Genomic DNA, 12488 nt, shown 5'->3' with positions numbered 1-12488 from the left:
CATGCTAACTCCAACAAAATTAATAGTAATAATTAATTAATCAGACGTTATTCATCTCCCATGCATAAAAATCCCATATGGAGAGTATTAAAATTTCATGTCAAATGAGTTTTAAAGTTCACTAGATAATAATATTGAGTTTTAAAAAGTGAAATCTTGTGAAAACACATATATTAAATATTTGACTGAAATTTCATGGCAATATCTGTGAATCAAGCAGACTCTTGAGGTTTAATCATTTAGATGTCATTTGATAACCATTTTATTTTTTATTTTTGATTTTTTGAAAATTAAGCCTAGTAATATTCTTTCCATCTCTAGAATTTTTTTTTTTTTTGTTATTTACTATATACCAATGTTTAAAAAAGGATTTTTTTAAAATAATATATTTTTTAATATATAATGACAAAAATAGGGTTGAAGGGAAAGTATTCCCAAAAATAGGTTTTTAAATCGTGTACCGAGTACACGATGAGCTCTAAATTGTGTACCGGGTACACGAGTTCCTGTCCATCTGGCACACGCAGTCTGCCGTGGCAGTCATGCAGGGTTGACTGAGGTAATCGGTACACGACTTCCTCTCCACCTGTCTCTTATACACATCTAGATGTGTATAAGAGACAGCCGGATACACGATTACACCTTAATCGTGTACCGGGTACACGATTAGCTCTAAATCGTGTACCGGGTACACGAGTCCCTGTCCATCTGGCACGCGCAGTCTGCCGTGGCAGTCATGCAGGGTTGACTGAGTCGTGTACCTGTCTCTTATACACATCTAGATGTGTATAAGAGACAGGTACACGAGTACCTGGCGATCTGGCACGCGCAGTCTGCCGTGGCAGTCATGCAGGGTTGACTGAGGTAATCGTGTACCCGATACACGATTACCTTGAGTTGTGTCTGTCTCTTATACACATCTAGATGTGTATAAGAGACAGCTCATTGGCCCTAGAAAGACTCAGTTTAGTGATTGGATCACAAACCAATTGTTCATTAGAGGATCAGTGGGACTTAAGGAACAAGATGTAATCTCGGGGGTAAAACAACTTTTGACCTAACCGTTATTACGAATAACTTGTGAAGGGTTGACTTACTGATTATGGTTATATCGAGTGGATAGAAATATATCTACAGTAAGGGGAGTACAGCCTGTCTCTTATACACATCTAGATGTGTATAAGAGACAGATGTATTACTTTGTTTGCATTTTGGCTGAATTAAATATATGATTCATGGATATATTACTTTGTTTGCATTTGGGTTGAATTAAATATATGATTCATGGATATATTATTTTGTTTTTATTTTAGCTGATTTAAATGTATAGTTTATGGATCTTAGATTTGAGCTAATTTAAATGTATAGTTTATGGATCTTAGATTTGGGCTGATTTAAATATATAGTTTATGGATCTTACATTTAGGCTGATTTAAATGTATAGCTTATGAATCTTAGATTTGGGTTGATTTAAATACATAGTTTATGAATCTTAGATTTGGGCTGATTTAAATATATAGTTTATGAATTTTAGATTTGAGCTGATTTAAATGTATAATATTTAGATCTTATATGTTGAACTTAGAAATTGGATTTTGTTGGGTTGACATATTAATATATATTTTTTTGTCAACTATAATAGTTGAAAAAATCATAATAAATATGTCGATGCGTCCTGAAGATTTAGTAATTCTTGAACCTGGAAATGATGGAGATATTGACATTGACGTTGAAGTTGTTGAATTATTTGGAAACGACAATAGTGGGAACATGATCTTGAGTTGGTACCATGTTCACCCAAATAGATTAGGAAATGAAAAATTCAACGTGTGAACTAGGGTTTACTTTGGAAGAAAGGAATGTAGATGTAGATAACTGTAGTTTAATATAAAAAGGAATGTTGTTTAATACCAAAGAAGATTTACAGCTTGCTGTAAAAAAAAATATCATGTGATAGAACATTACAAAATTGTTGTAGTGGAATCAAGTCAGGATTTTTGGTATGTTAAACGTAAATCATGGAGTGAAGGTTGTGCTTGGAGGTTACGGGCATGTAGGTGTAAAACTCATGGGATGTTCGAAATCATCAAACTTTAAGGAGAACACTCTTGTTTGTTTTCAGAATTGACACAAGATCATTCACAGCTTGATTCAAATTTTATGAGTATTGAAATTCAAAATTTGGTTAGAGCTGATCCGGGAGTACCGTGGCCCTACTCCAAGAAACCATTAAAAAACAATATGGCTATAATGTTAATTATAGATGAGTGTGGCAAGCCAAGAGAAAAGCATTAGGTCGTTGTGTTTGGTGATTGGGAGAAATCATATTCGGAGCTTCTGTATTGGTTGAGTGCTCTTGTTCATTACAATCCAGGAACACAAACAGATTGGTTTTTCCTTCCCTCTGATGTGCCAGATACGACTATTTTTGGGCGAGTTTTTTGGTCCTTTAGTCCTGCAAAAGAAGGTTCAACCATTGTAGGCCATTAATCCAAATCGATGAACTCATTTCTACGGAAAGTATAATGGGAAATTATTGACAACCTTATCTATTGATGCTAACGAACATATATTTTTCCTTGCTTTTGCTATCGTCGAAGGTGAAAATTCGTCCAGTTGGTCATGATTTTTGTGGAGATTGCGTGAATATATTACCCAAAGAGAGAGTATTTGCTTGATTTCTGATAGACATAAGGGCATTCTTGCTGTAATTAATAATGAAGAAATTGGTTGGAGTGAACCCATAGCATACCATCGATATTGTCTTAGCCATGTTGCCAGTAATTTCAATACGAAATACAAATCAAAGCAACTAAAAAATTTGGTGTTTAAGGCAGAAAATCAACACCAAAAGCTTAAGTTTATTTAGTACATGAAATAATTGAAACAATTACACCCTGAATGTCTTGAATATTTTTCAGACATTGATTTGGAAAAATGGACTCAATCACACGACGGTGGGTACCGCTATGGGTGGATGACAAGCAATGCAGCTGAATGCATGAACGGTGTTTTCAAAGGTGATAGAATGTTACCAATTACTTTTTTGGTTAGGCTAACATTCTATCGCACAATACTGTATTTTGAACGTCGGAGACAAATCAGTGAAGCATTCGATCATAGGGACATGTATACAAAATATGCCCTAAGAAAACTTAAGAGGTGAGAAAAACGAGCATCTGCACATACGGTGACATCCATTGACAGGGAAAGTCAAACTTTCGAAGTACAAACTGACATAAATATGATTTCTCCCTATAAAGGACATCACACTTAAGTTTTGAGCTTGAAAGAAGGAACATGTTCTTGCAATAAGTGGTAATCATTCAAGATTTCATGCTCTCATGTAATTGCAGTTTGTAATTACATGTGTATGACATACCTACCACTTATTGATGAATGTTACAAATTATCTAATTTCAAGCATTATTATGAAGGCCGCTTCCATCCAATTCAACACCCAGATTATTGGCCAGAATTATCATTTACAGAAGTTCATCCAAATATGGACTTACTAAGAGAACAAGGTCGGCCAAAAAGTACGCACATTCATAATGAAATAGATTGGAGAGAGGCAAGCCAAAAAGTGCGATGTACAATGTGCAAGAGAAGGACATAACAGACGCACTTGTCCACAATGTCACGAGGCGATTTATCACACCTGACGACACTTACTATTACTGCATGGTAAGAGATTTAAAATTAGACATTTTTCATATATATGATATGAATATTGTTTAATATTTATTTTTTTATTGTACAGAATAATTTTATCGGTGATGTTCAAAATATTCAGTGCAAAACAACTTACCAGAATTGGGTTCAATGTGTCAGCAAACATTGATCAACGTAGAAGGTATTATTCAACAAACAAGACGACTCAATGTTGCTGACACCGATCGAAGACGTATTCGTCGTAGACGACAGCGACAACAGGATGAACCTAATTTAGAGGAACACAAAGACAAAGAGCCAAGGGGTCGTTTTTAAATTTCATGTAAACTTTCATTTTCAAATTGTAAATTAAAGAACTAATTATAAATATTCTTTAGTATCATGAGATTTATTTATTTATTTGTAGAGAGATGTACTACTTAGTGACTGTCTCTTATACACATCTAGATGTGTATAAGAGACAGCCTTTATCGTGTACCCGATACACGATTTAAACACATATTTTTTGGAATACTTTCCCTCCAACCCTATTTTTATCATTATATTTTAAACAAATATTATTTAAATTTTTTTAAAAAAAGCTAAGCCAAGTTTTAAAAACTAAAAAAGTAGTTCCTAAAATTTCTAATTTGACTATTGTACTTAAGAAATATGCAACCAATTTTAAAGAATTAAAAAAAAAAAAAAAACAAGTTTGATTTTCAAAAACCAAAAATTAAATGGTTGTCAAATATGACTTAAAAGTTTTTTTTTTTTCCAAAAATTTCAATTTTTTTTAACTTAGATTTTAAAAACCCTCCTAAAATGTTGACAACAAAATATAGAAATTAATAGATATAAATAACGTTAATAAACTTAAGTTTAAAAACTAAAAACAAAATATAAAAATTAATAGATGAAAAAATGATTTTAAAAATTCACTGTTTTTTATTTTTTTTTTAATGTCCAAAAACTTGATAACAATAGTTAGAACCATGTTCATAAGTTTAACGTTCAAAAATTAAAAATAAAACACTGTAATAATTATCAAATCAAAGATTTTTTTTAGTAAACGAAGAATCGAATTACACTTCTTGATTTCTAACGCATTTATATGGAACCAAATCAAAGTTAGTCTCTAGCGAATATTATTATTTATAAATTATGACTAATCAAATATAGTCTAATGTAATCCGTAAATCATTAATTAATTATTGAGATCTCATTCAATATTTCACAAATTTATTTCCATCACAATGTTAAATTCGATATCCATTCAAAACACATCAGGAAATCAAAACTCGCCGGAGAATCAAATGAAACCAAATCGGCGAACAAAAAACAATTAGCCAAACATTTCATTAATCACTAATAACAAACCCATCTGAAAATTTTGGTGTTTTTTTCTTTTTTCTTTTTCAACCTCTCTCTCTCTCTCATGGCGGGGACGAACTAAGATCACTGTCTGTTCTTTCAGCCAATGTCCCACAAACCAAAGGCTTCACAATCGGAGGTATTCTAAAGCAATTCAAACCCCCACCAGGAATCACAGAACATTCAGGTCGAGGCCTCTGCAAATCCCTTCCCGGAATACAATTTCCCGAGAAATCAAACCCCAAATTCCCAAGAACATGACGCGAAGAACATTCTTGACTTAACCCAGAAAAGAAATTGAAAGACACCGTCAAATTCACCAAACTTTTCAACGAACAGATCAAATCCGGAAGAACCCCAGAAAGCCGATTATGCCCAAAATTCATAATCTGGATTTGATTCAAACAAGACAGAGTATCGGGCAAATGACCCATTAACGAATTGAAACTCACATCAAACACTTGCATTTCAGAGAATAACCCAATTCCTTCAGGAATACAACCTGTTAATTGGTTGTTTAACAGCAAGATTTCTCTAAGTGTTGAACCCAATAGACCAAACCCACTTGGGAGATTCCCATTCAACTTATTATTAGCTAAATTGATCACAGAAGCAGGGGTATTCCCTAGATTTTGAGGAAGTTCCCCTTCGAAATGATTGTTATTGAGGAAAATCGCATCGAGTTTCTTGTTGAAGAGATCTTCAGGAATAGGGCCGAAGAAATCGTTGAATCTGAGGTCTAAATACATCAGATTCGGAATGTATAATGTGGGAATCGGAAAAGGACCTGAAAACAGATTGTTGCTGAGATCTAATTCTTGGAGCGAAGACATTTCTCTGAAGGATTCCGGTACGGTGCCGGAAAATCGGTTGCTGTTTAAGTGTAACAGAGTGATTTCGGTGAGAAACGAGAGCTCTTTCACTAAAGTACCTCCGAGATTGGCGTGATTGAGGTCGATTCCGGCGACAATGTCGACGGGGGACGACGTCGTTTCGTCTTGAACTTGTGCACAAAAAACCCCTTTGTAAGAACAAACATTCGGGCCGACCCAAGTGGTTAAAATCCCCAATGGGTCGCTTGTAATGGCGGATTTCCATGCTTGAAGTGCAGTGTAAGCTCTGTTTAGCCTTGGCATTGGTGAGCCGTTGTTTCCGCCAATCCAAACGCCGCCTCCTCCTCCGCCGACGCCGCCGCCGATGGTGACGCCGACTCCGATTCCGCCATTGACGGCTACTTCGAAGCTTTTACTTGCAGGGAAATTTGTGAGGAGGAAGAAGACGAGAGGAGTGAGGATTGCGAAATTTTTCATTTTTTTGTTTTTTTGCCGAAAGAACGAAATGAAAAAAAAAAATGGTTGTGTTTGTCAAAAGAAGGGTGCGGCCTTAGAGCGTATAGCCATGGAAATGAATTGACCGTGAAATCCAACCTCTGGAATAATTATGAACTTTTTTTTTTCCGAATTAAATTTTATCTTGGTTTGTTTTTTCTAACTTTTTAAAATGTCTAATAATTTTGATTCTAAAACTTTGGTAATTACTCAAAATTTCAGTACCTAATACTTGTGTGGATTGTATTATACATGCTTGTGTTAACATATCAATATACATATTCATAGTTATATTACTATTTGATAAAAAAAAAAAAAGATGAAGTTTAAACGTAAATATAGAGTAAATTTAAGAGTGTAAAAGAACCAAATTGATGTTTTCAAAATTAAAAGACGTCAAATAGAATTTAAACCTCATTTAAAATTCAAAAACCTAATGAAATGTTTGTTCTTATAAAATAAATGAAAGACATTCCAGTAATTTTAACCTAACAAATTTTTCAAGTTTATAAGAAGTTAATATATATTGGATTTGTTAAATAAAGAAAAAAATATTAGATAATTTAAAGTTCAAGAAATTATTATAGACAAAATTACACACAAAAAAGTGACTAAATTAGTGATGAGTATGTTGGAGTTAGGATGTGTATTTGGGTTGTAAATTGTAGTGATAAATTTTTTCAATAAATATGAAAATTAGAGAAAGAAAAAAAATCATCTTTAAATATGCAAATTTTTATAGTGTTTATTATTAAAGTTGAATTATTTAAAATTAACTTACTAAGTTGGTAGACGAAACACCCTGAATGAGTAAATTATTGTGCTTGTTTGGTAGAAAATTTGAACAATGAAAACATTATGGTATTTTGTGCAAAATATGTTCGATAGTAGATTCAGAAATTGAATTCTAATTTAAACAATTATTTAAAATGTGTTTGATATATACTATATGCTTATAAATCATAGAACTAGTTGTAGTTATCTACTAATATTTAGTTGATAATAATAATAATTAATTTATTTATGAATCTAAATTTATATTAAAAAATATATATAATTATTATTTTATATATTTATAATTTATAACCAGTACTAATACATACTATATTTAAAAAAAAAAAAAAATTAAATTATAACTGATATATCATTTTTTTAAATATTTTATTTTTTATTTTATATAATCCTACATTTTATATTTCAAATTCAAAATATGGATACAATCAAAACATATCAATATTGTTTTTAGAATTTATCACATAATTCGAAATCAGTTTTTAGGAAATATTTGGCACGAATTTCAAAACGACCTTTGTAAATGATTAATATATATATATATATATATATATTATCGCTATTCAATTATTAATCTTCTTTATTATATCGGATTTACAATTTGACTGATTGTATTGATAGTCTCGTTGAACCAGCTCGTGATGGCTATATTTTACATACGTTGGCCTCAACCAACACCACCACTCATGACTAATAATAGTTTTTTTTTAATATATTTATTTATTTACTTTACTCTATTGGTGAATCATAGATGTAAGTACAATAATTGGGAAGAGAAGTTTAATTGCTTTTTAAGTATGTCTATTTAGGCACTTAAATGTTTAAAAGTGTGTAAAACGTCTCTGATATTTTCTATCTAATAAATGTGTAATCAAAATTTCTAAATTTTCAATTTTTTATTCAATATATTCATGGATTTAAAAAAACAATTAATTGCAATTGTTTTTGTTTAATGAAATTTAGTGTTTCAATTTTATATCGGGTAGATAGGTAAATTTAAATATTGAATAAGTCAATGAAAGTTTTATGATCTATAAGATATATATTTTTTAAAGTCAAGAAACTTAATGAACATCAAATTGGAATTTAGGAATATGTTAATCACTTTTTAATGTTACCTATTAAACACAAAATTAAAAATTCAAGATCTATTAAATATATTCTTGAAAGTTTAATAACCAAATAGGCATAAATCTATAAACCTACCGTTCTAGAGACTAGGCCTTTTAATTTTACCAACTATTTTAGAATTTTGTTTTTAATTGAGAAAAATATCTAATAAGATGGTTCTTTATAAAAGAAAATATAAAAATAAAACAGCTAATGCAGGGTTGTTCCTTCATATCAAATTAAATTGCTTATGGTAATGGTTTCCTTTTAGGAAAGAAATGGAATAAATAAAAAAGTTTTAAAACTTCACTAAAGTCAAGTTTAAATTTCCAAAGCTAAATAAAATTGGTAAGAAAATAAAAAGATTCATCGACATCTCTCCTTTTAATTTAGCACAAATGACAGATAGGTTAAGAAAAAAAAAAAAAATCTAAGAATCTCTCTTTTTTGATTTACTAAATACATGGAACAACTTTCTTATACTTTATTTATATACATGCATATAACTACATGGATAATTGGATTGACTAGCACTTTTAAGGATAGTAATCAAGTATATAACAACAATTTTAAAGAATTCTAAATATAACAAAATTTATCAGTGATAGACTTTATTACCGATAGACTCCTACCGGTAATATGGTTTATCACTAGTAGTCTCTTACTAGTGATATAGTCTATAACGGATTGATTTCGAAAGCATAATCTAAATTTTGTTGTATATGCAAATTCTTTTGTATTGTGCTGTATTTACAAATACTTTGAATCTTATTGCTATTTCACAACTGTCCCATTTTTAAGAAATTGAAATGAGTAGTAGTTTTGGATTAATGACTAAGTATGTGGCAACATTTTTAAAAGATTGCTAGTAAAATTTATCAATGATAAGCTTTATCGTTGATAAACTTCTATTAGTGATAAATTCTATCACATATAGACTTTGAGAGCTACATCTAAATTTCGTTATATTTACAAATTATTTTGTATTGTGTTATATTTACTAATATTTTGAGTGTAATTATCATATTTGCAATTGCCACTCATTTTTATTATGGTTGAAACCTTAGTGATGGAGAATTGCCTAAATATAGGTTGCCATGTAATCATAAACTTTTCACTTTAGATGAGGAATTTGATTGAAATAGGATAAAGAAAATATTTATTAAAATTGTAAATGATGAGACAAAAATAGATAGAACTGGAAATTGGGCCTGCGCCTAGCTACATGATCCGAGAGCCATAAGAAGGCCCAAAAAATGACCTCCTAACATAAAAATATAAAACATTAGGGGAAAAAAAACTATTGATAAATGTAGCCAAGTCAAATTAAATACAACAGCACAGAAGTTAAAGCTATAATTTCATTAAAGCTCCGACACGACAGCAAAATTAAAAAAAAAAAACATTTATTCCACAAAATATATAAATGAATTTTCATTTTCATTTACTTTTGAATGTTTTTTTAGGTGCGCATAATGAATGTTCTCCACAATAATGGGGAAATGGAACCCAAATATTATCAATTATTTCAGCTGTAATAATCAACCACGGCTGTTTTTTCTTTCTTTCTTTCTTTCTTTTTTTTTTTTAAAAAAATTAATATAGAAATTTTAATTTTTTAAATAAAAAGATAAAAGTTTTCAAATTTATTAAAAGAATATTATAATTCTAAAAAAGGGCAAAATAAAAAAAAAAACCGACATTTGTTAAAAAGAAAACAACTAAGAAATCATAGATTTTTTTTTTTTAAATGATAGTAGATGACATAAAAACACGACCTACTTAAATCTAAACCCTAATTAAAAAAAAAAAGAAATAAATAGATTGAATATTTAACATCTGACCTTTTTTTTTAATTTTTTTCTTTAACAAATACCTTTTCTTTTTTTTTTTTTCCCTTGCGAGTGGTTTTAGGAATTAGACTATAGATCTACTTTAAAATTACAATATTCTTCCGATAAGTTTAAAAACTTTTATATATATATAAATTTTTTTCAAACTTGCAATATTTAAAATAAAAAGGAAAAAAAATCCCACCATATCTGTTTGAGCAATAAAAAGCACACATATTTAGTACACACAGAGTTTGCGTATTCATAAGTATTTTGGGTAATTAATTCAATGATTTATGATCCTCACTCGTTTTCCCCAGCCCACTTTCCATTCAACTTTATTTCATCTTTTAATTTTATTACTATTTCTTTTTTCTAAATAATATTATTGTTGCCATTGCCACTTTGCCAATGTAATTTAAAAAGTCTAGTAGTCTCTTCTAATCAATATATATATTATTGTCGGTTTTTAGGAAATATGGATCAAGAGAAGTATACAAAGAGTCAAGGATGTTTGTGGATTAGATCGGATTCAGCCTAATCATTCGGACAGTAAATCTATTCAATTCAAAAAATATTTATTAAATAATAAACTCAGCTCAATCCAACCATAAAATATATGTGTTAGATTGATTCGAGTTACTCAAGTAATTTATTTAAAATTTCATTCTAAAAATAAGTAAAATTTAAATATATATAAAAACTTTATTTAATTATCTTCATGTATTAAATTAAGATTAAGAATTCAATCTCCATCTATGTTATGAAAGTTTTCTTTTTCAAAGTGCTAAATTTTTTTAAGAGTAGTTGAATAATAAATTATTAACAAAAAAATGAAATTAAAAAAAAAAAAAAACTTATAAATATATGTATATATAATTGTATCATTAAAAAAAGACACATTTTTTAAAATTAATAATAAGTTGGGTTAATTTGGATTATTTTAGGTGAATCCATAAAACAACCTAACCCAACAAATTTTCATTTATTTGAACCAATGAGTATAATCCAACCTAAACCGACGATTTGAGTTAAATTGATCGAGTTTATTGAATATTCCTAGAAAGAGTTATAAGACACCCATAATGTTGAGCGGAAGACTACCATTTTTCTACTTTATTTTCTTTGGACAAGAAAACTTCATGGAAACATCGAAATCAAGGGACAATATGGTTTTTAAGTCTATGTTTAGATATCTTTCACGTAAAATCATCCTGTGTTATTTTCTCCTTTTTTCTTTATTGTATTCGTAATATTGCTGTTGCTGCAATCTTATTCTATTCATAATTTCATACAACATTAATTAGTTAAACCATATCATTGACTTGATTGGCTATTAATCACAATTAATAACCCATGTGAATGATATATTAATAATACTTTTTTTCTCCTCAAACAAGATATCAATCGGAAGAGCTCTCTTTTAATAAGCAACTGGCTCACAAACATATAAATGAACAAGAATGATGTGTCTCAACCCCCAACAAGAAGTCAAATAAACCCCATTAATGAGATTAAGTGTGCTATTGTTTTAGGTGATTCTATTTTTTTTTAAAATATTAGCATCATTAATTTAAAGGTTTAAGCATATCATTTATACATAGTAGGGTGTTTTTATTAATTAATGATTTTATAAGAGTTAGGGTTTTAAGTGTTTATAAACTTTTTTTTTTCTCACTTAAAAGAACTTTTTTTTTCACTTAAAAGAACATTTTTTTTTCATTAAACACATAGAAAGTTAATCTAAAACATGCATTTATTTTGAAATTAAAACTTAACATTAATTTCGATATTAATTTTTAATTATAAATTTTTATTTATTTTACTTTTCATTCTTTTTTATTTTTATTTTCATTTTTAAAGAAAATAAAAGGAAAGATTTTTTTTTTTTCTTTTTTTTCTTTCTTAACATTAACAAAATAAAGAGAAACAAAGAAGGCTTTAAAATTGAGTCAGATCAAAATATGGTGTCTAAATTTTGCCCCCATTTGTGTATCTTTGAGATTGAAAGGGTAGACAAAGTATTGCAAATGCGAATATCTATTTGGAAAAATAATATTCCAGTGGAAGACCATCAAATGTTATAGGGTTTTTATTGAGCGACATAATAAATAAATGAACCTAGCTCGACAGGTTTCAACCAAGCTAAATAGCAAGTTGGTTCAATTTAGCCAACAGTAAAATAAACAAACCTAACTTAACTAGGCTTCGGCCTCAACTAAATAGCAAGCTGGTTCGATTTAACCAACATTAAATGAAAATAGACATGGTCTAACAAGGCTTCAACCTCAGCAAGATTTAATTTGATAAACAATAAAATAAAGGGACTTGACTTGACCCTCGGCAAGATTTAATTTGATAAACAATAAAATAAAGAGACCTGACTTGACCAGACTTC

General features: G+C 29.5%; 1 protein-coding gene across 1 annotated transcript; it reads right to left on the bottom strand.

The window, feature by feature from the left end:
• Window positions 1-4886: 4886 nt before the first annotated feature.
• LOC120070835 (leucine-rich repeat extensin-like protein 6) lies at window positions 4887-6455 on the bottom strand. Its single transcript, XM_039022723.1, has one exon. It carries the CDS (start codon window positions 6336-6338, stop codon window positions 5091-5093), a length of 1248 nt encoding a protein of 415 aa, XP_038878651.1. The 5' UTR covers window positions 6339-6455; the 3' UTR covers window positions 4887-5090.
• Between the last annotated feature and the right edge of the window lie 6033 nt (window positions 6456-12488).

The sequence above is a fragment of the Benincasa hispida genome, chromosome 2 (genome assembly GCF_009727055.1).
Source record: "Benincasa hispida cultivar B227 chromosome 2, ASM972705v1, whole genome shotgun sequence".
Classification (NCBI taxonomy): domain Eukaryota; kingdom Viridiplantae; phylum Streptophyta; class Magnoliopsida; order Cucurbitales; family Cucurbitaceae; genus Benincasa; species Benincasa hispida.
Note: the sequence above shows the minus strand (reverse complement) of the source record. Positions and strands in the feature narration are given on the sequence as shown.

What these genes read in the sequence shown, in the direction of transcription:
- LOC120070835 (XM_039022723.1), bottom strand. Translation starts at nt 6,338, where the DNA reads ATGAAAAATTTCGCAATCCTCACTCCTCTCGTCTTCTTCCTCCTCACA.